Below are 23,641 nucleotides of genomic sequence, written 5' to 3'. Positions count from 1 at the left end.
AGCATGTGCCTGTGAGTGTGACAGTGGGAGTGTATCTGTCCCTGTGAGTGTGACAGTGGGAGTGTATCTGTCCCTGTCAGTGTGACAGTGGGAGTGTATCTGTGTCTGTCAGTGTGACAGTGGGTGTGTATCAGTGTGTGTCTGTCAATGTGACAGTGGGAGTGTATCTGTCCCTGTCAGTGTGACAGTGGGGGGTGTGTCTGTGAGTGTGACAGTGGGGGGTGTGTCTGTGTGTGTCTGTCAATGTGACAGTGAGAGTGTATCAGTGTGTGCCTGTCAGTGTGACAGTGGGAGTGTATCTGTCCCTGTCAGTGTGACAGTGGGAGTGTATCCACCTGTCCCTGTCAGTGTGATAGTGGGAGTGTATCTGTGTGTGTCTGCCAGTGTGACAGTGGGAGTGTATCTGTCTGTCCCTATCAGTGTAACAGTGGGAGTGTATCTGTGTCTGTCAGTGTGACAATGGGGGTGTATCTGTCTGTCCCAGTCAGTGTGACAGCGGGAGTGTATCTGTCTGTCCCTGTCAGTGTGACAGTGGGGGGTGTGTCTGTGTGTGTCTGTCAATGAGACAGTGAGAGTGTATCAGTGTGTGCCTGTCAGTGTGACAGTGGGAGTGTATCTGTCCCTGTCAGTGTGACAGTGGGAGTGTATCCACCTGTCCCTGTCAGTGTGATAGTGGGAGTGTATCTGTGTGTGTCTGCCAGTGTGACAGTGGGAGTGTATCTGTCTGTCCCTATCAGTGTAACAGTGGGAGTGTATCTGTGTCTGTCAGTGTGACAATGGGGGTGTATCTGTCTGTCCCAGTCAGTGTGACAGCGGGAGTGTATCTGTCTGTCCCTGTCAGTGTGACAGTGGGGGGGTGTCTGTGTGTGTCTGTCAATGTGACAGTGGGAGTGTATCTGTCTGTCCCTGTCAGTGTGACAGTGGGAGTGTATCTGTCTATGTCTGTCAGTGTGACAGTGGGAGTGTATCTGTCCCTGTCAGTGTGACAGTGGGAGTGTATCTGTGTTTGTCAGTGTGACAGTGGGGCTGTATCAGTGTGTGTCTGTCAATGTGACAGTGGAAGTGCATCTGTCTGTCCCTGTCAGTGTGACAGTGGGAGTGTATCTGTCCCTGACAGTGTGATAGTGGGATTGTGTCTGTCTGTCCCTGTCAGTGTGACAATGGGAGTGTATCTGTCTGCCCTTGTCAGTGTGACAGTGGGAGTGTATCTGTGTTTGTCAGTGTGACAGTGGGAGTGTATCTGTGTTTGTCAGTGTGACAGTGGGGGTGTATCAGTGTGTGTCTGTCAATGTGACAGTGGAAGTGCATCTGTCTGTCCCTGTCAGTGTGACAGTGGGAGTGTATCTGTGTTTGTCAGTGTGACAGTGGGGGTGTATCTGTGTGTGTCTGTCAATGTGACAGTGGGAGTGTATTTGTCTGTGTCTGTTAATGTGACAGTGGGAGTGTATCAGTGTGTGCCTGTCAGTGTGACAGTCAGAGTGTATCTGTCCCTGTCAGTGTGACAGTGGGAGTGTATCTGTGTCTGTCAGTGTGACAGTGGGGGTGTATCAGTGTGTGTCTGTCAATGTGACAGTGGAAGTGCATCTGTCTGTCCCTGTCAGTGTGACAGTGGGAGTGTATCTGTCCCTGACAGTGTGATAGTGGGATTGTGTCTGTCTGTCCCTGTCAGTGTGACAATGGGAGTGTATCTGTCTGCCCTTGTCAGTGTGACAGTGGGAGTGTATCTATCTGTCCCAGTCAGTGTGACAGTGGGAGTGTATCTGTGTGTGTCTGTGTGTGTGACAGTAGGAGTGTATCTGTCTGTCCCTGTCAGTGTGACAGTGGGAGTGTATCTGCGTCTGTCAGTGTGACAGTGGAGGTGTATCTGCCTGTCCCTGTCAGTGTGACAGTGGGGGTGTATCTGTCTGTCCCTGTCAGTGTGACAGTGGGAGTGTTTCTGTGTCTGTCAGTGTGACAGTGGGGGTGTATCTGGCTGTCCCAGTGTGACAGTGGGAGTGTACCTGTCTGTCCCTGTCAGTGTGACAGTGGGAGTGTTTCTGTGTCTGTCAGTGTGACAGTGGGGGTGTATCTGTCTGTTCCAGTGTGACAGTGGGAGTGTACCTGTCTGTCCCTGTCAGTGTGACAGTGGGAGTGTATCTATGTGTGATTGTGCCTGTTGTTTACGTATGCCTTTCTCATGAAATTAGTTATGTAACGTTCCTTCCTTATTTATCTCTCTGAGCCTTTGCTGTTCTCCTGGCAAGCCACCTTCCAAAAGCTGATTGACTGTCTCTGTGCATCACCTCACCTAGGAGGAAGGGAGGACCGCAAATCCTGGAGATCAGAGTCGAGATTGTGATGCTGGAAAAGCACAGTAGGTCAGGCAGCGTCCGTGGATGAAGGGTCTATGCCCGAAAGGTTGATTCTCCTGTTCCTCAGATGCTGCCTGACCTGCTGTGCTTTTCCAGCACCATACTCACACCACCTCACCTGAACTGCATGGAGGGCTGAGTAGGGGTGTGTAAAGAGAATACAAGGAGCAAGTTCCCAACCAAAGCCAGAGCCATGTCCTTGGTGAACAATTTGCAGTTTCGGTTGAATGGGAATTTAGGTCCCTGAAGTGACAGGAGACTGTGCAACAGATCCCCTGAACAGATTGTGTGGTAATTGATTGGTTTGACAAAATGCTGAGCTGAGCTGACACTGAACAATGCAATTCAAACGGGAAGTCTGAACAAATAAAACTGGCCCATCTTAAAAACTGAAAGCTGGAATTTTGAATGTAGGTGAGAATTGAGAGTGGATAATAACAGAACATTTTACAACACTCCTAATCTGGAATTCCATTGAAGTTTTCACGAACTGCATTTTGATAGCTAAAGTCTGATCAGTGGGAGTCTAAGAGTGTGCAACTGTGGGATGCATAACTGAAAACAAACTGACACTTACACACTGGAAAACAGTGATCAGTTACCAGGAGTCAAAGTCACTGTTGTTTCTCTAGATTTCACTCAAGCTGCACTGACCAGATTTGAAACTTGCAAACTCTGTCTGAATTTCATTTCAATGTAATTCAATTGTCCTAAAGCTGACTGTGTAGGTCTTTGCAACACAGTTACAACATTTTATGACTCAACATTAATGCCATTCACCTGATGGAGGAGCAGCGCTCTGAAAGCATGTGATTTCAAATGAACCTGTTGGATGAGACTTGTGACATTGTCTGCCCCAGTCCAACACCTGCACTTCCCCATCATTTCCTAGCCAGTCCCTCTCATGTGCAGGAAAGGAATCACTGAAAGTGACCGAGGACAGCACTGATTCAGTGTCACTAAGGTGTAGGTTTAGTCCAGGTGGTTCTGGTATAACGTGCGTTTTGGCAGCACGATTTGGGTGCAACTTTGCTGAGGAATTAGCAAATGGTATTTTGGAGAACTCCATTGCCAATAGTACAATGTCAGCAGGGATCAGTTTGCGGACTTTGTTCTGCACATGTGCCAATATGCGCTCCAAAATCTCTGCGCCATTCTGCACAAGTGCTATTCTGCGCATACCCTAATGTCAGCTGCCAATAGAGCAGTTTTCTGTGAGAGGTACTTTATATAAAGCCCCTTTCTTACATTCTTAAATGTATTGTGTTAAATTTACTTTTGTTTTGTTAATAAATATGATTCCAACCTTCATTCGGGCTGTGCTTTACTTTGCACTACACTTCTGGGTGATTGTTGAGTGATTGTGAGTGATATTTGCTGCTGGTCTGCCCTGAACCCTACTTTTCCTATTATGCCCCATTATTTCTATTAAGCAATTTTCTACTAAGCGAGGTTTGGCTAGAAGGCAACTATGGCATTATAGGGCAACTATCAGTATTCTGAAAGGAATGGGCTAATTGGCCTCATTTAACCAACCCTGACTTGACGTGATACTCACTCAGACGTCATCTGCATGCACAGCTGCAGAGATGTGAATCCAGAGTTGAGGAAGTTCTCTCTGTACTGACTCATCTTGATTGCACTGAGCCAATCTTCTACTGAGGTGAAAGCAGTGAAGTCAGGGACACTGCGGTCCAACAGAGGCTGGGAAGGCCTGGGTTTGAAAGGCAGACAACAAAAAAGCAACGTCAGTGGGTCTGACAACCAACTGTCTCATAATTCCCTCTCTTCTGCACACGAAAGAACAACTCACTTCACAATTATGGTCTCTGCTCCTCTTAGCTTCCCTTTCAAATAGCTTCCCATGGAAAGAAACAGCCCATTTCCATAAGAAGACGAAATGTTGCAATTGATGTTTGTTTAATAGGACAGAAATGGTCGGAAATAGGACATCTTGGAACCTGGCAAGAAATATCTATTTCTTGGTTTGATAGAATAAGACACTGCTTCGTCCTCTTAGTTCCACAGATGTCAAGGTGACTCCAGAACACCACTTTTACATAGTGGGCAGTATTCTTACCTCTCAGGTACTAGTTCCCCTTGAGTATTTAACTTCATTCTTCCATTAACACTGTCTAGGTCTGTGTTTGTTGCCTATTCTTAACTGCCCCTTGTACAGAGTCTGAAGTCATATGTCAACCAGACCAGGTAAGGAAGTCAGATTTCCTTCCCAAAACAACATTAGTGAACCAGATGAGCTTCTACAGCAATCAATAGTAGTTGTCAGGACATCATTACTGAGACCAGATTCAAATTCCAGATTTATTGATCATGCTTGCAAGTGGAACTAATTTATTTTGGGATTATGGCCAGCATGGACTGGTTGGATCAGAAACCAGTCTGTTTCCGAGCTGTATGACTCCAGCAGTGATGGGATGGGAACCCCTAACCCAACAGTGTTATCTTGGGAGAAAGTGAGGACTGCAGACGTCGAGAGTGTCGTGCTGGAAAAGCACAGCAGGTCAGGCAGCAACCAAGGAGCAGGAAAAATAACGCTTCGGGCATAAGCCCTTCATCAGGAGTAATATTTCCTGATAAAGAGCTTATGTCCGAAATGTCAATTCACCTGCTCTTCTGATGCTCCCTGACCTGCTGTGCTTCCCCAGCACCACACTCTCAGCATTATACTGGGACACTGAAATACTGGTGTTTATAACATCGATTCTCCTGCTCCTCGGATGCTGCCTGGCCTGCTGTGTTTTTCCAGCACCACATTTTTCAACATTATAAACTATCAACTTTATATACTATATTTACAAAGTCATGAGAGGTTTAGATAAGGTGAATTAGCAAAGGTCTCTTCCTTAGGGTTGGGCAGTTTAAAACTAGGAGACGTGATTTTAAGGGGAGAGGGGAAATGGGTGAGGTCCTGGAAGACCGGAGGGTAGTAAATGTTGTGCCCTTATTCAAGAAGGGCTGCACAGGAAATCCTGGGAACTATAAACCAGTAAACTTTACATCTGTGGTGGGGAAGTTACTTGAGAAGACTGTGAGATAAGATATACATGCATTTGGAAAGATAGAGTTTGATTAGGAGTAGTCAGTGTGTGGGAAATCATGCCTCACAAATATGTTAGGGTTCTTAGATGAAGTGACCAGGAAGGTTGACAAGGACAGGGCAGTAGACGTAGTCTATATGGATTTCAGTAAGATTCTGAGAGATAAGGTATACATGCATTTGGAAAGACAGGGTTTGATTAGCAATAGTCAGCATAGTTTTGTTGTGGGAGATCATGCCTCACAAATTTGTTAGAGTTCTTTGATGAATTGACCAGGAAGGTTGATGAGGGTAGGGCAGTAGACATAGACTATATGGATTTTAGCAAAACCTTTGATAAGATTCCACATAGTATGCTGCTCTGGAAGGTTAGATAGCGTGGAATCTGGGGGAACTGGCAAATTGGATACAAAATTGGCTTGATGGTAGGAAGTGGAGGGTAGTAGTGGACGGATGCTTGTTGGATTGGACAGCTGTGACTAGTGGGGTGCCTCAGGGGTCGGTGCTGGGCCCGTTGCTGTTTGTTATCTATATCAATGATTTGGATGAGAATGTGCAAGGCATGATTAGTAAGTTTGCCAATGACACTAAAATAGATGGTATCATGGACAGTGAGGAGGATTATCAGAGATTGCAGCAGCACCTTGATCAGCTGGGCAAGTAGGCCAAGAAATGGCAAATGGAGTTTAATATAGATAAGTGTGAGGTCTTACATTCTGAAAAGTCAAATCAAGGTAGGAGTTCCATGGTGAATGGTAGGGCCTGAAGGAATGTAGTGGAACAGAGGGAGCTTGGAGTTCAGGTGCACGGTTCTCTGAAAGTGGAGTCACAGGTAGACAGGGCAGTGAAGGCTTTTGATACACTGGCCTTCATCAGTCAGGGCACTGAGTATAGAAGTTGGGAAATTATGTTGCAGTTGTACAGCATGTCGGTGATGCTGCACTTGGAGTGTGTTCAGTTTTGGTCACCTTATTATAGGAAGCATGTTATTAAACTAGAAAAAGTATAGAAGAAATTTAAAAGAATACTACCTGGACTCAAGGGTCTGAGTTATAGGGAGAAGTTGGATAATGTAGGATCTTTTTCTTTCAAGTGTAGGAGACGGGGGTGGGGGGGTGTGGGGTTGGGATCTTACAGAGGTATATAAAATCATGAGATGCATGGATACAGTGAATGCGCTCAGTCTTTTTTCCCAGGATTGAAGAATTGAGGACTAGAGGGCATCAGTTTTAGGTTCGAGGGAAAAGAATAAAAGGGAACCTGAGGGGTAACGTTTTCACACAGAGGGTGGTATGCATTTTGAATGAACTGCCAGAGGAAGTGGTTGTGTTGGGGACATTAATAACATTTAAAAGACATTTGGACAAATACATGGATAGGGAAGCATTAGAAGGATATGGGCCAAGTGCAGGGAAATGGAGTTAGCATGGGTGAACATTTTGGTCAGCATGGATCAGTTTGGATCCAAAGGGCCTGTCTCCCTGCTGGAGGACTCTATGACTCAATGAGTCTACCTAAAAGCGACCAGAGGGGCAACATTTTCACACAGGTGGATGCAGGTAGAGTTACAATATTTGAAAGTTATTTGGAAAGGTAGATGAATAGGAAAAGTTTAGAAAGATATGGGCCAAGTGCCAATAAACAGGACTGATTTAGTTCGGGAAGCTTGGTTGGCATAGACGAGTTGGACTGAAGGGTCTGTTTCGCTGCCGTATGACTCTGTGACTCCATAGTAAAGTGACATTACCAATGTGCCACTTTTCCCCTTGACGCTCTCGTTAAATGCAGAGGAAATTCTGCACTGTCAGAGCAGCCATGTTTTACATGAGGGCTCAACCCACTTCCCCATTAACCAGTGTCCCAAGGCCAACAGTAACCTGGTTGTGGACTGCACTGTAGTTCGAGAAACTGCAGGGAAATTGGTGGTTCCATGAGTCGATATAACAAGAGCAACCACAAATCAAAAAGGCAGCTACAAAGTTGGGGCATTCCTTGGAGGTGAAAAGTTACATAGAAATCATGTTTTGCCCCTTCTGTCATTCACTCTTTCTGCAAAGAGACAGGCCAGCCTGCGAAGTCTGCACAGGCGCTCGACAAGGTCACCTCTCAGGTATACGGTTGAATTAATCAGCTTTGGCCTTGGGAATTCTCAAAATGAAACTTGCAGCACACATCACCTTTCCCATTATTTCTGAAATCTAGACAGTCTGCAGGGACAGGTTGAAGAGCTTGAACATCACTTGGTTCCAGTTACAGCTCGCAAGCTGCCCTGCTTCTCATTACTGTGATTAGATTATGGATTTAGATGAATGAATGGAGGTTTTGTTTATGAAGGGAGGTTGCAATGTAATAGGACACCACCTTGGACCCCTGGAAAGTATTAGTCCTCGTTCCTTACATGGGAGAACAAAATTGCACCGGCCACCCCCCGGTCTTTTTTAATTGACTTTTGTTTTGTAGGAATTTGAAATGACTGGAGATGGGAAGACAAACCTTGGATATAAATATCCATAATCAGAGAGAATTGGATGTTAAATTGCCTCTGATTTTCCCTGGGGTTTTGTTATTTGTTGCCTTTTTCCTGTATTGATAGCTTGCAGAAAATAAGAATTTTAAACCTTCAGCACCTCAACAAACTTTGCCCAAAAGGATGTTGGATTTTAGTTATTTTGGCTTTAGGTTTTTTTTAAGGTTGGAGGAAAAAGTTACAGAGTTGGGAGGAGGCGAGGATGGGAGTTTTAAATTTGTAGCATTGGAGGAGTGTTGCACAAACTTCACTTGACCCCTTCACAACTTTAGTCAAAGATTGAGAGTTCTCAAACTGGTTAAACTCTTACATGATTCACTTTACAGAATCCGATCTTTCCTTTTTAGGGACACTAAATGAGGTATTTTCAATTGAAGCAGGTTGCTGTGTTACAGTGAGCAGTATGCCCCACTGACGATTGGTTCCACTGACAGGCAGGGGGATTCTAGTTGGGACCAGGACCCCTGAATGCTGTGGATTTAAATGGTGGAGAGTGAGAAAGCATCAGTCGTCTTGGGAAAGGGGGACAGGGTTCAATTGCAGGGTGGATTGGCGATCACAAAAAGGTAGGCAGCTACCAGGACTCAGGAATTAGACAGGATCTCTATGAGGTAGGCCTCAATTGAACAAAGGAAAGATTTTTCAGTGAGCGAGGCAGGGGTGAAGCTCTGATTGCCCAGGGTTGGAGGCTTGGGAGGAGGGAGGCATGGGTTCTGATTGTGAAGTGAGTGCTATGACGGTGACGTTGGGGATGGATCATTGGAATGATTCTGACTTTGAAACAGGGGGCAGGATTGCAAGGCTGATTCCAACTGCAAGTGCGGTGTGACAATCCGAGAGGTGGTGCAGAGCCACCAGTGCTCCAGCAAGGCTCAGCACAAGCTGGAAGAACATCATCTCATCGGTTGCTCAGGGACCCTGCAGTCTCTTGGACTGAACATCCATGTCAATCATTTTCAAGCCTGATTTCATCCTTCCATGATTTTTATCCACCTCCCCACATATCATGACATGGGTTGCTTTCTGCGCCGCCTACCTATTCCTTCCTACTCTTAATGTTCAGTATCACTTCATAAAAACTGAAAGAGCTGTGAACGCTGTAAATCAGAAGCAAAAACAGAAATTGCTGGAAAAGCTCAGCAGGTCTGGCAGCATCTGTGCAGAGAAATCAGAGTTAACATTTCGGGACAAGTGACACTGACTCAGTTCTGGGAAAGAGTCAGTGGACCTGAAATATTAACTCTGATTTCTCTCTACAGGTGCTGCCAGACCTGCTGTTTTTTTTCCAGCAAATTCTCATTATCACTTATTCAGCTTCCCTTCTGTCTTGGCTTACTGTCAACAAGCCTCTTGTCTATCTACTCCTTTCATATCTCCCATTCTCTGGGCTCCACCTCCACATATTCATGCACCTGACCCCCTTTGTCTTCAGCATAAATGCCACTTCTTTTCTACTATCAATTTTGATAAGAGTCACCATAGACGCTGCCAGACCTGCTGAGTTTCTCTGGTAATTTCTATATACGTTTAAGACCTCCAGCATCTTCAGTCCTTTGCTTTATCGGAGAGGTGGTTCTGATTTTAAAGTGGGGCAGTTATTTATGGGTAGTTTTACCATTTCGACTAAGAAGTACGCCTGCTCCACTTAACCACAAGCAATGCAAGGAAGGCACTAAGACCTTTTGATGCAGGCCTTGGTGGAGTCAGTTGGTGAGTAACTCACTACAGGATTCCTAGCCTCTGAGCTACTGTAGTGACCATTAGATTTATGTGGCAAGTCTATTCAGTTTCTGGTCAATGGTAACCCCCAGGATGTTGATAGTGGAGGACTTCAGTGATGATAGTTCTCTTTTATTGGAATTGGTCATTTCCTGGCACTTGGGGTGCTTACCGAATATAGGTAATACATGTCATAGAGAGAGAGCAGTGAATGATCAGCAGTCTGATTCCTGGGATGTCTCACATCAGTCACAGAATCAATAATACAAGAGCAAATGGGTCGACTGTATCCGTCCACACAGGAGTTTAAAAGGGCGAGAGGGGATCTAACTGAAACATCAACATTTTGACAGACTTGATTCCAGGAGGACCCTTCTCCTGCATCGTAAACCATGATCACAGTCTGAGGAAAAGTGGAGAACCTGGGCAAATATCTATCATACAAAGACAGTGGAGGACACATCACTAAACATTTTTAAGAATGAAATCAATTTCTAGACACTAACGGTGTCATATGGTAGGGTTAAGAGCACAGGTACAGGCAGGGAGCTGAGATATGGGCAGGGAACCAGGGTATGGGGAACTGGGGTATGGGCAGGGAACTGGGCTATGGGCAGGGAACTGGGCTATGGGCAGGGAGCTGGGCTATGGGCAGGGAGCTGGGGTATGGGCAGGGAGCTGGGATATGGACAGGGAGCTGGTGATATGGTCAGGGAGCTGGGCTATGGGTAAGGTGCTGGGGAATGGGCAGGGAGCTGGGATATGGGAAAGGTGGTGGGGAATGGGCAGGGAGCGGGGGAATGGGCAGGGAGCTGAGATATGGGCAGGGAGCTGAGATATGGGCTGGGAGCTGGGATATGGGCTGGGAGCTGTGGAATGGGCAGGGAGCTGGGATATGGGCTGAGAGCACAGGTATGGGGCAGGGAGCTGTGATATGGGCTGGGAGCTGGGATATGGGCAGGGAGCTGGGGTATGGGCAGGGAGCTGGGATATGGGCAGGGAGCTGGGATATGGGCAGGGAGCTGGGATATGGGCAGGGAGCTGGGGTATGGGCAGGGAGCTGGGGTATGGGCAGGGAGCTGGGATATGGGCAGGGAGCTGGGGTATGGGCAGGGAGTTGGGGTATGGGCAGGGAGCTGGGATATGGGCAGGGAGCTGGGATATGGGCAGGGAGTTGGGGTATGGGCAGGGAGCTGGGATATGGGCAGGGAGCTGGGATATGGGCAGGGAGCTGGGGTATGGGCAGGGAGCTGGGATATGGGCAGGGAGCTGGGATATGGGCAGGGAGCTGGGGTATGGGCAGGGAGCTGGGATATGGGCAGGGAGCTGGGATATGGGCAGGCAGCTGAGGTATGGGTATGGAGCTGGGGTATGGAGAGAGAGCTGGGGTATGGGGAGTGAGCTGGGGTATGGAGAGAGAGCTGGGGTATGGAGAGAGAGCTGGGGTGTGGGAAGTAAGCTGGGGTATGGGGAGGGGGCTGGGGGATGGGGAGAAAGCTGGGTTATGGGGAGAGTACAGGGGTATGGAGAGAGCTGGGGTATTGGGAGTGCGCTGGGGTTTGGGGAGGGAGCTGGGGTGTGGGGAGGGAGCTGGGGTGTGGGGAGGGAGCTGGGGTATGGGGAGAGTGCTGGGGGATGGGGAAGGAGCTGGGGTATGGGGTGAGGGCAGGGGTATGGGGAGAGTGCAGGGGTATGGAGAGAGAGCTGGGGTATGGGGAGTGAGCTGGGGTATGGGGAGGTGGCTTGGGGATGGGGAGCATATGAGGGTATGGGGAGTGAGCTGGGGCATGGGGACAGATTGGGGTATAAGGAAAGAGCTGGCATATGGGAGAGGGATGGGGTACGGGGAGAGAATTGGGGCATAGGGAGAGAGTTGGGTTATGGGGAGAGAGTTGAGGTATGGAGAGACAGCTGGGGTATGGAGAGAGAGCTGGGGTATGGGGAGTGAGCTGGGGTGTGGGAAGTGAGCTGGGGTATGGGGAGGGGGCTGGGGGATGGGGAGAAAGCTGGGTTATGGGGAGAGTACAGGGGTATGGAGAGAGCTGGGGTATTGGTAGTGAGCTGGGGTATGGGGAGGGAGCTGGGGTATGGGGAAAGTGTTGCAGTATGGGGAGAGAGCAGACGAATGGGGAGTGAGCTGGGGTATGAGGCAAGAGCTCGGGTATGGGGAGAGGGCTGGGGTACGGGGAGAGAGCTGGGGTATGGGGAGAGAGCTGAGGTATGGGGAGAGAGCTGGGGTATGGGGAGAGAGCTGGGGTATGGGGTGAGGGCAGGAGTATGGAGACAGATCTGGGGTATAGGGAGAGACATGGGTATGGTGAGCGTGCTGGGGTATGGGGAGCGTACAGGGGTATGGGGAGAGAGCTGGGGTTTGGGGATAATACTGGGGTAAGCAGAAAGGACTTGGGTATGGGGAGAGAGCTGGAGTATTGGGAGTGAGCTGGGGTATAGGGAGGGAGCTAGGGTATGCGGAGCAAGCTGGGGTACAGGGAGAGGGCTGAGGTACGGGGAAAGAGCTGGGCTATTGGGAGAGTGCTGGGGCATGGGGAGAAGCTGGAGTATGGGGAGAGAGCTGGGGTTTGGGGATAGAGCTGGGGTTTGGGAAGTGGACTGGGGTATTGGGAGAATGCAGGGGTATGGGGAGAGAGCTGGGGTATGGGGAGAGAGCTGGGGTATGGGGAGAGGGCTGGGGTATGGGGAGAGAGCAGTGGTATGGGGAGAGGGCTGGGGTATGGGGAGAGAGCTGGGGTGGGGGAGAGAGCTGGGACTGGGAGAGGACTGGGGTATAGGGAGAGAGCAGTGGTATGGGGATACGGCTGGGGTATGGTGAGGGAGCTGCGGTATGGGGAGAGAGCTTGGGTACGGGGGGAGAGCTGGGGTTTGGGGAGAGGACTGGGGTATGGGGAAGGAGTTGGGGTATGGGGAGAGGGCTGAGGTATGAGGAGAGACTGGCATATGGGGAGAGAGCTGGTGTATGGGGAAGGAGTTGGGGTATGGGGAGAGGGCTGGGATATGGGGAGAGGACTCGGGTATGGGGAGAGAGCGGGGGTTTGGGGATAATGCTGGGGTAAGCAGAGAGGACTTGGGTATGGGTAGAGAGCTGGAGTATTGGGAGTGAGCTGTGGTATGGAGAGCGAGCTGGGGTATGGGGAGCGAGCTGGGGTATGGGGAGAGAGCTGGGGAATGGGGAGAGAGCTGTGGTACAGGGAGAGAGCTGTGGTACAGGGAGAGGGCTGTGGTATGGAGAGCGAGCTGGGGCAGGTGGAGCGAGCAGGGGTATGGGGAGAGAGCTGGGGAATGGGGTGAGTGCAGGGGTGGGGGAGAGAGCTGGGGTAAGGGGAGAGAGCTGGAGTATGGGGAGAGTGCAGGTGTGGGGGAGAGAGCTGGGATATCGGGAGAGAGCTGGGTTATGGGGAGAGAGCTGGGGTACGGCAAACGAGTTGGGGTATGGGAGAGAGCTGGGATATGGGGCGACGAATTGGGGTATGGGGAGAGTGCTGGGGTATGGGGGGTGAATTGGGGTATGGGAAGAGGAGGGGGTATGTGGAGCACGCAGAGGTGTGTGGAGCGTGCAGAGGTATGTGAAGCTTGCAGAGGTATGGGGAGTGCGCAGGGGTGTGGGGAGTGCGCAGGGGTGCGGGGAGAGAGCAGGGGTGCGGGGAGAGAGCAGGGGCATGGTGAGTGCGCGGGGTATGGGGAGAGAGCTGGGCTATGGGGACAGAGCTGGGGTATGGGAAGTGAACTGGGGTATGGGTGGAGAGTTGGGGCATGGGTGGAGAGTTGGGGTATGGGGAGCGCACAAGGCTATGGAGAGAGAATAACGGTATGGGCAGAGAGCTGGGGTATGGGGAGCAGACTAGGGTATGGGGAAAGAGCTGAGGTATGTGAGAGGACTGGGGTATGGGGAGAACGCAGGGGTGTGAGGAGACAGCAGGGGTGTGGGGAGAGAGCTGGAATGTGGGGCGAGCAGGGGTATGGGGAGCGAGCAGGGGTATGGGGAGAGTGTTGGAGTATGGGGAGTGAGCTGCGGTAGGTGAAGAGAGCTGGGGTAAGGGGAGAGTCCTGGGGTATGGGGAGAGAGCAGGGTTATGGGGAGAGAGCTGAGGCATGGGAAGTGAGCTGAGGAATGGGGAAGTGCTGGGGTATGGGGAGAGAGCTGGGGTATGGGGAGAGAGTTGGGGTATGGGGAGATTGCAGGGGTGTGTGGAGCGCACAGGGTTGTGTGGAGCGCACAGGGGTATGGGGAGCGCGTCGGGGTGTGGGGAGAGATCAGGGGGATGGGAAGCATGCAGGAGTATGGGGAGAGAGCTGTGCTATGGGGAGTAAGCTGGATGTTGGGAGAGAGCTGGGTATGTGAAGGGTTCAGGGGTGGGGGAAAGAGCTGAGTTAAGAGGAGAGAGCTGGGGCATTGGGAGATAACTGGGGTACGGGGAGAGCGCTGGGGTATGGGGAGTAAACTGGGTGCTGGGAGAAAGTTGGGGTATGTGGAGGGTGCAGGGGTGGGGGGGAGAGCTGGGTTAAGGGGAGAGAGCTGGGGTTTGGGGAGATGGCTGGGGTACGGGGAAAGGGCTGGGGTATGGGCAGTAAGCTGGGTTACGGGGAGAGGGTTGGGGTATGGGGAGAGAGCTGGGGTACGGGGAGAGCAGGGATTTGGGGAGCACACAGGTGTGTGGGGGGAGAGCTGAGGTGTAGGGAGAGCTGGGGTGTGGGGAGAGAGCAGGGACATGGTGAGAGAGCAGGGGTATGGGGAGAGAGCTGGGCTATGGGGAGAGAGGTGGGGTACGGGGAGAGCAGGGACATGGGGAGCACACAGGGATGTGGGGTAGAGCTGAGGTGTGGGGAGAGAGCTGGGGTAAGGGGAGAGAGCTAGGGTATGGGGAGCCTGCAGGGGTATGGGGAGAGAGCTGGGCTAAGGGGAGAGAGCAGGGGTATGGGGAGAGAGCTGGGCTAAGGGGAGAGAGCAGGGGTATGGGGAGAGAGCTGGGCTAAGGGGAGAGAGCAGGGGTATGGGGAGAGAGCTGGGCTAAGGGGAGAGAGCAGGGGTATGGGGAGAGAGCTGGGCTAAGGGGAGAGAGCTAGGGTATGGGGAGCCTGCAGGGGTATGGGCAGAGGACTGGGGTATGGGGAAAATGCTGGGGTATGGGGAGTGAACTGGGGTATGGGTGGAGAGTTGGGGTATGGGTGGAGAGTTGGGGTATGGGGAGCGCACAGGGGTATGGAGAGAGAATAACGGTATGAGCAGACAGCTGGGGTATGGGGAGAAAGCCAGGGTATGGGAAGGGAGCAGGGATATGGGGAGAGGACTGGGGTGTGGGCAGAGAGCTGGGGTGTGGGGAAAGAGCAGGAGTATAGTGAGAGTGCAGGGGTATGGGGAGTGTGCAGGGGTGTGGGGAGAGAGCTGGAATGTGGGGAGAGCAGGGTAATGGGGTGAGCACAGGGGAATGGGGAGAGAGTTGGGGTATGGGGAGATTGCAGGGTTGTGTGGAGCACACAGGGGTATGGGGAGCGCGTCGGGGTGTGGGGAGAGATCAGGGGGATGGGAAGCATGCAGGAGTATGGGGAGAGAGCTGGGGCATGGGGAGTAAGCTGGATGTTGGGAGGGAGCTGGGTATGTGAAGGGTTCAGGGGTGGGGGAAAGAGCTGAGTTAAGAGGAGAGAGCTGGGGTATAGGGAGATGGCTGGGGTATGGGGAGATGGCTGGGGTATGGGGAGATGGCTGGGGTACGGGGAGAGTGCTGGGGTATGGGGAGTAAACTGGGTGCTGGGAGAAAGTTGGGGTATGTGGAGGGTGCAGGGGTGGCGGGGAGAGCTGGGTTAAGGGGAGAGAGTTGGGGTTTGGGGAGATGGCTGGGGTACGGGGAGAGCAGGGATTTGGGGAGCACACAGGGGTGTGGGGGGAGAACTGAGGTGTGAGGAGAGAGCTGTGGTAAGGGGAGAGAGCAGGGGTATGGGGAGAGAGCAGGGGCATGGTGAGTGCGCAGGGGTATAGGGAGAGAGCTGGGCTATGGGGAGAGAGCTAGGGTATGGGAAGCCTGCAGGGTATGGGGCAGAGGACTGGGGTATGGGGAAAATGCTGGGGTATGGGGAGTGAACTGGGGTATGGGTGGAGAGTTGGGGCATGGGGAGCGCACAGGGGTATGGAGAGAGAATAACGGTCTGGGCAGACAGCTGGGTATGGAGAGAAAGCTAGGGTATGGGAAGGGAGCAGGGATATGGGGAGAGGACTGGGGTGTGGGCAGAGAGCTGGGGTGTGGGGAAAGAGCAGGACTATAGTGAGAGTGCAGGGGTATGGGGAGTGTGCAGGGGTGTGGGGAGAGAGCTGGAATGTGGGGAGAGAGCTGGGGTGTGGGGAGAGAGCTAGGGTAAAGGGAGAGAGCAGGGGTATGGGGAGATTGCAGGGGTACTGGGAGAGAGCAGGGGTATGGGGAGTGAGCTGGGGTAGAGGGAGTAAGCTGGGGTATGAGGAGAGAATTGGGGTATAGGGAGAGTGCAGGGGTGGGGGAAGAGAGCTGGGGTATGGGGAGAGTGCTAGGTTATGGGGATCGAGCTGGGGTATGGTGAGTGAGTTGGAGCATGGGGAGAGAGCTGGTGTTTTGGGAGAGAGTTGGGGTCTGGGGAGAGAGCAGGGGTTTAGGGAGAGGAGTGGGGTATGGGGAGAGAGCCGGGGTATGGGGAGAGAGCCGCGGTTTGGGGAGAGAGCTGAATTATGGGGTGGGAGCTGGTGTTTTGGGAGAGAGTTGGGGTCTGGAGAGAGAGCCGTGGTATGGGGAGCAAGTTTGGGTATGAGCAGTGAGCTAATGTATGGGGAGACAGTTGGGGTATGAGGAGCAGGGGTATGGCATTGAGATAGAGGATGAATCATGATTATCCCGAGTGGCAGCAGGTACTTAATGGGCCGAGTGGCCTCCTCCTGCTTCCATTTTCTGCGTTTCTATGGATTTTATCTCCTCCTGCCTGACATGGAGCAACATGTGGTACGCAATGGGGACTGAAATCGATCTGTATGCGTCAGCCTTGATGACCACTACCACATGCAGAACCAGCTGGGTAACAGCGTCACCAATGGCTGGCATGCGATTGAGAGAGGTGAAATGCCTACACTGCGGTGATGGTGGCCATGGTCTTCAGGCTGGTAGGATTCCGGATCATTTTGTCGAGAGTGTTGACGTTCTGGGCGAACTTGGGTCTGGAATTTCGGTCTTTCTGCCAACAGTCTAACATGAGTTGGTGCAGGGCCGCTGGGCAGTCCATGGGTGGTGGCAAACGATAATCCTGCTCAATCGCATTGATTACCTGGAAACACATGGAAAACATGGCCCATTATGAAGTGCTTTTCAAACAGATAATGCAAGTTACAAAGATCTTTAAGTTAACTTTCAGAAAGAAGTGTTCAGGTGGAATTCTCCTTACTCACAGTTAAAGAAAGGACAGGACCAGTATTCATAGAGACATACAGCACAGAAACAGACTCTTTGCTCCAAATAGCCCATGCCGACCATAATCCCAGGTTAAACTCATCTCACCTGCCTACACTTGGTCGATATCCCTCCAAACATTTCTTATTCATGTATTTATCAAAATGCATTTAAGACATTGCAACTGGACCCACACTCACCACTTCCTTGGGAAGTTCATAGCACACACACAAACTACTCTCTGTGTTAAAACATTGCCCCTCATGTTTTTATAAATCTTTCTCCTCTCACCTTAAAAATATAGCCCAATTCTTGAAATCCCCAACCCTTGGAAAAAGACACTCGTCATTCACCTCACCTATACCTCGATGAGATCACCCTCAACCGCCCGCACTCCAGTGAAAACTGCCCCAGCCTATCCTCCTTATAATGTAAAGTCACCATTGCCAGCAACATCCTGCTAGATCTCTTCTGAATACTCTCCAGCTTTCATAGTATCCCTCCTACAACAGGGTGACCAGGACTTGACACAGTGCCTATTCGTCTTAGAGCACCTTAGAGCCCTTTACAATCAAAGAAGTACGTTTGAAGTATAGTCACTGTATTAGTGGAGAAAAATCGATTTAAATCTGTTGATTTAAATAATGCCACAAACTGCAAGGCTAGGATGACCTGATGACTTAGCTGAGGAATTCTCTACTTCTTCTTGCAACAGTGGGACAGAATCCTTTATATAATCACACAAGGGGAGCAGACAGGTCTCAGTTTGATGTCTTGCCCAAAACCACATCTCTAACAGTGCAGCACTCCCTCAGCGCTGAAGTGGAATTTCAGCATTCATTTTGACCTGAAATCAAATGACTGAAAACTTGGTCAAAGTAGTAGGTTTTCTTAAAGAAGGAGAGAAATGGGGACAGGTTGTTGGGTTAAGACAGTGAATTTAGGAACTTGGTGAAACAAAATCAGAAATTATTGAACTTGAAACATTAACTCTGTTTTCTCTCTGTAATTGCTGCCAAACCTGCAGTGACTTTCCAGCAGTTTGTTTTTTGTTTCAGGTTTCCAGTGCCCACAGTTCATTGTTATATCTTTGTTATATTGTTTCTATAATAATATAGAAGCTTAGTGCTTTGACATGAGTAACGTGGTTTCTTTAGCTGCATAATGATACAAAATATGACAGAAAACAGTACAAACTTTTATTCACTTGCGAGATGTGGGCATCACTGGCAGGCCAGCCATTTATTGCCCATTCCTAGTTGGACCGTAAGACATAGGAGCAGAAGTTAGGCAATTCAGCCATGGGTCTACCCACCCATTCAATCATGGCTGATAAGTTTCTCAACCCCATTCTCCCACTTTCTCCCCATAACCCTTGATCCCTTTGATACTCAAGAATCTACCTACCTCAGTCTTAAATATACACAATGAGTTGCCTCCACAGCCTTTTTGGCAATGAACTCCATTGATTCACCTCTCTCTGGCTGAACAAGTTTTTCCCTATTTCTGTTTTAAAAGATCTTCCATTTACTTTAAAGCTATGCCCTTGTGTCCTAGTCTCTCCTACCAATGGAAACATCTTCCCAACATCTACTGTGTCCAGGCCATTCAGTATTCTGCATGTTTCAATTAGATCCCCCCTCATCTTTCTAAACTCCATTGAGTAAAAACCCAAAGTCCTCAAATGTTCCTCATATGCTAAACTTTTCATTCCTGGGATCATTCTCATGAACTCTTTCTGAACATGCTCCAGGGCCTGAGATATGGGGCCCAAAACAGCACACAATACTCCAAATGTGGTCTGACCAGAACCTTATGGAGCCTCAGAGGTACATCCCTGCTTTAATATTCTAGTCCTTTCCAAATAAATGCCATCAATGCATTTGCTTTCCTAACTACTGACTCAACTTCAAGTTTAACCCTGAGAGAATCCTGAACTAGGACTCCCAAGTCTCATTGCATGTCAGACTGCTGAATTTTCTCCCCATTTAGAAAATAATCCATGTCTCTATACTACCTACCAAAGTACATGACCTCAACTTTCTCACATTGAACTCCATCTGCCATTTCTTTGCCCACTCTCCTAACCTGTCCAAATCATCCTGCAGCCTCCCTGCCTCCTCAATGCTACCTGTCCCTCTACCTGTCTTTGTATCATCTGCAAACTTAGCCAGAATGCCCTCAGTTCCTTCGTCTAGGTCGTTAATGTACAAAGTGAAAGGTTGTGGTCCCAACACTGAGCCTTACGGAACGCCACTTGTCACTAGCTGCCATCCTAATAATGAGCCTTTTATCCCCCACTCTCTGCTTTCAGCCAGACAGCCAAGCCTTTATCCATACCAGCAACTTACCCCTGACACCGTGGACCCTTATCTTACTCAGTAGCCTCCTGCGCGGCACCTTGTCAAAGACCTTCTTGAAGTCCAGATAGATCACATTTGTCGAACTTGCTCATTACTTCCTCAAGAATTCTAGAAGATTTGTCAGGCATTACCTCCCTTTGATGAAATCATGTTGACTTTGTCCCATTTCACCAAACACTTCCAAGTATTCAAAAATCTCATCCTTCACAATGGATTCTGGGATCTTACCCATGACTGAGGTTAGTCCATCTGGTCCAGGTGATTTATCCACCTTCAGGCCACCCAGTTTTTCTAGCACATTATCCTTGGTGATGGCCATTATACTCAGCTCTTCTCCCTCACTGTTTTGAATTTTTGGGATATTACTTGTGTCTTCCATTGTGAAGACTAACACAAAGTAATTATTCAGTTCCTCAGCCATTTCATTCTTCCCCATTACTATCTCTCCAGTGTCATTTTCCAGCAGCCAATGTCCACTTTGTCTCTCTTTTGCTCTTTATATATGTAAAGAAATTTAATCGTATTATGGCCACTGCCTCCTAAGGGTTCCTTCACCTTAAGTTCCCTTACTAAGTCTGCCTCTTGCACAACACGAAGTCCAACATTGCCCGTTCCCAAGTGGGCTCTACCACAAGCTGCTCCAAAAAGCCATCTCATAGACATTTCACAAACTCCTTTTCTTGCGATCCCCTACCAACCTGGTTTCCCCAGTCCACTTGCATACTGATTGCTACAACTTTGCCTTTCCTATACATCTATTCTATCTCCTGGTGTATCTTGCGCCCCAGCTCCTGACTGCTGTTTGGAGACTTGTATGTAACTCCAACTATGCTTTTTTTTTTCCTTTCTGGTTCCTCAATTCTACCCATACCAATTCTACACCATTTGACCCAACTTTGTTTCTTACTATTAATTTAATTTCATTTTGTACTAACAAGGCAACCCCATACCTTCTGGAGACCTGCCTATCTTTTCAATAGTCTTTATAGTCTTGGATATTCAGCTCCCAATCCTGATTCCCTTTCAGCCACATCTCCGTGATGCCCATCATGTCATACCTGACAATTTCAATCTCCACCACAAGCTCATTCACCTTATTCTTTTTACTGCGTGCATTCAGATATAACACCGTCTCAGATAGAGCTGTCACTTTTCTCATTGTATTGCCTGTGAGAAGGTGGTGGTGCACTGACTTCTTGAACCACTGCAGTCCATGTGCTGCATGTGGACCTACAATGCTGTTAGGGAGGGAATTCTAGGGTTTTGACCCAGTGATAGTGAAAGAACGGCGATATATTTTCATGTCAGGATAGTGAGTGGCTTGGAGAGGAAAATGCAGGTCGTGGCATTCCCATCTATTTGCTGTCCTTGTCCTTGTAGAATAAGTCGTTGGTTTGGAAAGTGCTGTCTAAGGATACTTGGCAAATTTTTGCAGGGCATCTTAGAGATAGTACACACTGCTACTACTGAGCATTGGTGGTAGAGGCAGTGGATGCTTGTGGATGTGACACCAATCAAGATGGCTGTTTTGCCCTGGATGGTGTCAAGCTTCCCAAGTGTTGAAGCTGTACCCATCCAGGGAAGTGGGGTGTATGTCATCGTGGGCTGACTTGTGCCTTATAGACGATGGACAGACTTTGAAAAGTCAGGAAATGGATTACTTCCCTCATCATTCCGAGCCTCTGAGCTGCTCATGTAGCCATTGCATTTATGTTGTGAGTCCAGTTAAATGTCTGGCCAATGGTAACCCCAAGGATGTTAATAGTGGGGAATTGAGTGATAGTAATACCAGTGAATGTGAAATAGGTGGTTGTCAGAATGTTTCTCGTTGGCATTTCTATGGAATGAATATTACTTGTGATGCAGATAGATTGTATGCTGCTGTTGGAGTTAATTTGTTCTGTCTGTGAAATATTGTGGGGATAGTTTGCTTTAATAAAGATTGGATTAACATGTCAGAGCTTTTTTTTAAACATCAGCATCAGACACATCACCACAGCAGCCACATTGTTTGTCCCCAAGGCACCTCCAAACCAGTACCTGGATTCGAATCCTGGACCCTCAGATTGAAAAGTGCTTTACCACATGAATAACTTCACTCCCCAAGACTTTCTCGCTGGCGAATGGAAAGAACATGCTTAATGGAAATCAAGAATGAACAAGAGGGCAATAATTGTTGTGTAAGATCCCCGTTTGTTATTTTACTGATGTTAACACTTTTGGTGCTAATATGGTCCATTATGCAAATAGGGTGAAAAACATTAAAGCCTCCCAACATCCTTCCACACACATTGATAGGTAAACTGTTGAAAAAGCAGGTCAAGTAATCAAACACAGAACAGCATTAAATGTAGTCATGTGTCATTATTCCTTGACCTTGGGCAACCTTAATACTGTTATTCCCTGTTGATTAAAAACAAGAGACGCTGTGTTTGAGGGATAAAACCTCCTGGCAGAGCTGGGAGAGAGTGCCTTACTCAGCCAGAGTCTCTCATCTCTTGGGTTGTCAGACTCAATCATTTTACCTCACCAGCCATGCCTGAGGCCCTCATCAAAACCTAGTATTGAAATTAAAGTAAATGTTGAACAAAAAAGCAGTCTCATTAATGCTCGGAATAATGACTTACGAGCAGATTCTGTTTTAGTAGCACTGCTGGTGAATCACGCTTTGAGGAGGTGACTTTACTCAAAGATTTTGTACACATCTGGCCCACTGTGCTTTCGACACAATTGACGAGAAAGGGGAGTACAGTGAGTTTAACATTTGAACTCCGTTAACACTCGCTAGCGGATAGATGTCAAAAATACATTCAACTGAAAACAACTAGCTTTTATTTTTCTGTCAGCCATAGACTTTCTGTTACGTGTTAGGCATCTCCAGTGCAGAACATTCCGCACCAATTGACTGCCAGCAATGTCAGAATGCATGTCATCTGAAATGATTTAATTCTATCTGCCAATCGAGAGCTAAAATAGAAGACTGTATGGAAATGATTACCACTAATCGAGGGTGTCTATGCACCGGGTTCAGAGATCCAAGCAATCCGTAACTGATGCGTCTATAGATATCAAATTAACTTGCAGCTCACAGGAAATCAGGAAACAATTTCTCACACAAAGGCTAGTAAAAGTCCAGAAGTTTCTCTCTCAAAAAGCTGTGCGTCTTTCAAGTTTGAGATCATTGAATCCCTACTGTGTGGTAGTAGGCCATTCAGCCCACATCAACCCTCTGAGGAGCTTCTCACCCAGACCTTACCCTATATTTCACATGGCTAATCCATCTAACTTGCACATCCCTGGACACACCTTTGGACTGTGGGAAGAAACGAGAGCACCTGGAGAAAACCAATGCAGACATGGGGAGAACTCTACACTGATAGTCACCTGAGGTTGGAAATGAAGCCGGCTCCCTGGCGCTATGAGGCAGCAGTGCTAACCACTGAGCCCCATGCCACTGCAGTAGATTAGCTCCTCCCTTGATGAGGTTAATGACGGATACAAACCTAGGACAGATAACTGGAGTTGAAGAATAGTTCAGGCATGATCGAACTGAATGGTGAATGAAAACCCAAATGTTAAGATTATTTCCTCTTGTTCTGGTTTTGCCGTCAGAGGGAATAGATTCGCTGCATACACCCTGGTGAGTCCTTTTAACGTTTTAATTGCCTTAATTACCAAACCCCTCCAATTCTGATGTACTCAAGTAAATATGAGCCATAATTTATCCTTTTGTACCGGGGTATCACTCTCATGAATCAGCACTGTGGTACCATCACAACCAATACCTCCTTTCGGAGATGTGATGCCCAAGACTATATGAAGTATTCCACACATCAGGAGCAGGAGTAGGTTCCTGACACCTGCTCCTCCAATCAGTATGATCATGGCTGATCTGATCACTCGACATTTCTACTTAAACCCCTGACAACCTTTCACCCTTGGCTTATCAACAATCTTTGCCTCAAAACGATTCAAGGACTTGCTTCCTCAGACCTTTGAGGAAGAGAGTTCTAAAGACTCATGGTCCTCTGTGAAGGTTAAAAAACGTGGACACCAAGACCCTGTAAAACTGCAGTATAACTTCTATTCCTTTGGAAATGAACAGTAATGTTCATTTTGGCTTTTTGTACCTGTCCACCAGCTTTAACTGACGTGTATCTGTACTTCATAATTTCTGTGCTCCCTCATAGTGTCTAATTTCTTTTCAT

At 48.8% G+C, this 23,641-nt stretch overlaps 1 protein-coding gene across 3 annotated transcripts in view; it reads right to left on the bottom strand.

Moving 5' to 3' along the window:
• LOC132821984 (ephrin type-B receptor 1-like) overlaps nt 1–23,641 on the bottom strand; it is a 494,253-nt gene that overhangs the window by 15,734 nt on the left and 454,878 nt on the right. For all 3 annotated transcript variants that reach the window (XR_009645375.1, XR_009645376.1, XM_060835030.1), the window contains exons 14-15: nt 16,755–16,948; nt 3,910–4,065 (exon numbers count right to left, since the gene is read on the bottom strand). Coding sequence is in view for 1 of the 3 variants with exons in the window: in XM_060835030.1 (XP_060691013.1) it covers nt 3,910–4,065; nt 16,755–16,948 (350 nt within the window). In the remaining 2 variants the exon portion in view is untranslated. The remainder of the gene's footprint in view (nt 1–3,909; nt 4,066–16,754; nt 16,949–23,641) is intronic.

The sequence above is a fragment of the Hemiscyllium ocellatum genome, chromosome 13, assembly GCF_020745735.1.
Source record: "Hemiscyllium ocellatum isolate sHemOce1 chromosome 13, sHemOce1.pat.X.cur, whole genome shotgun sequence".
Taxonomy (NCBI): domain Eukaryota; kingdom Metazoa; phylum Chordata; class Chondrichthyes; order Orectolobiformes; family Hemiscylliidae; genus Hemiscyllium; species Hemiscyllium ocellatum.
This window is presented reverse-complemented; position numbering and strand designations above follow the sequence as displayed.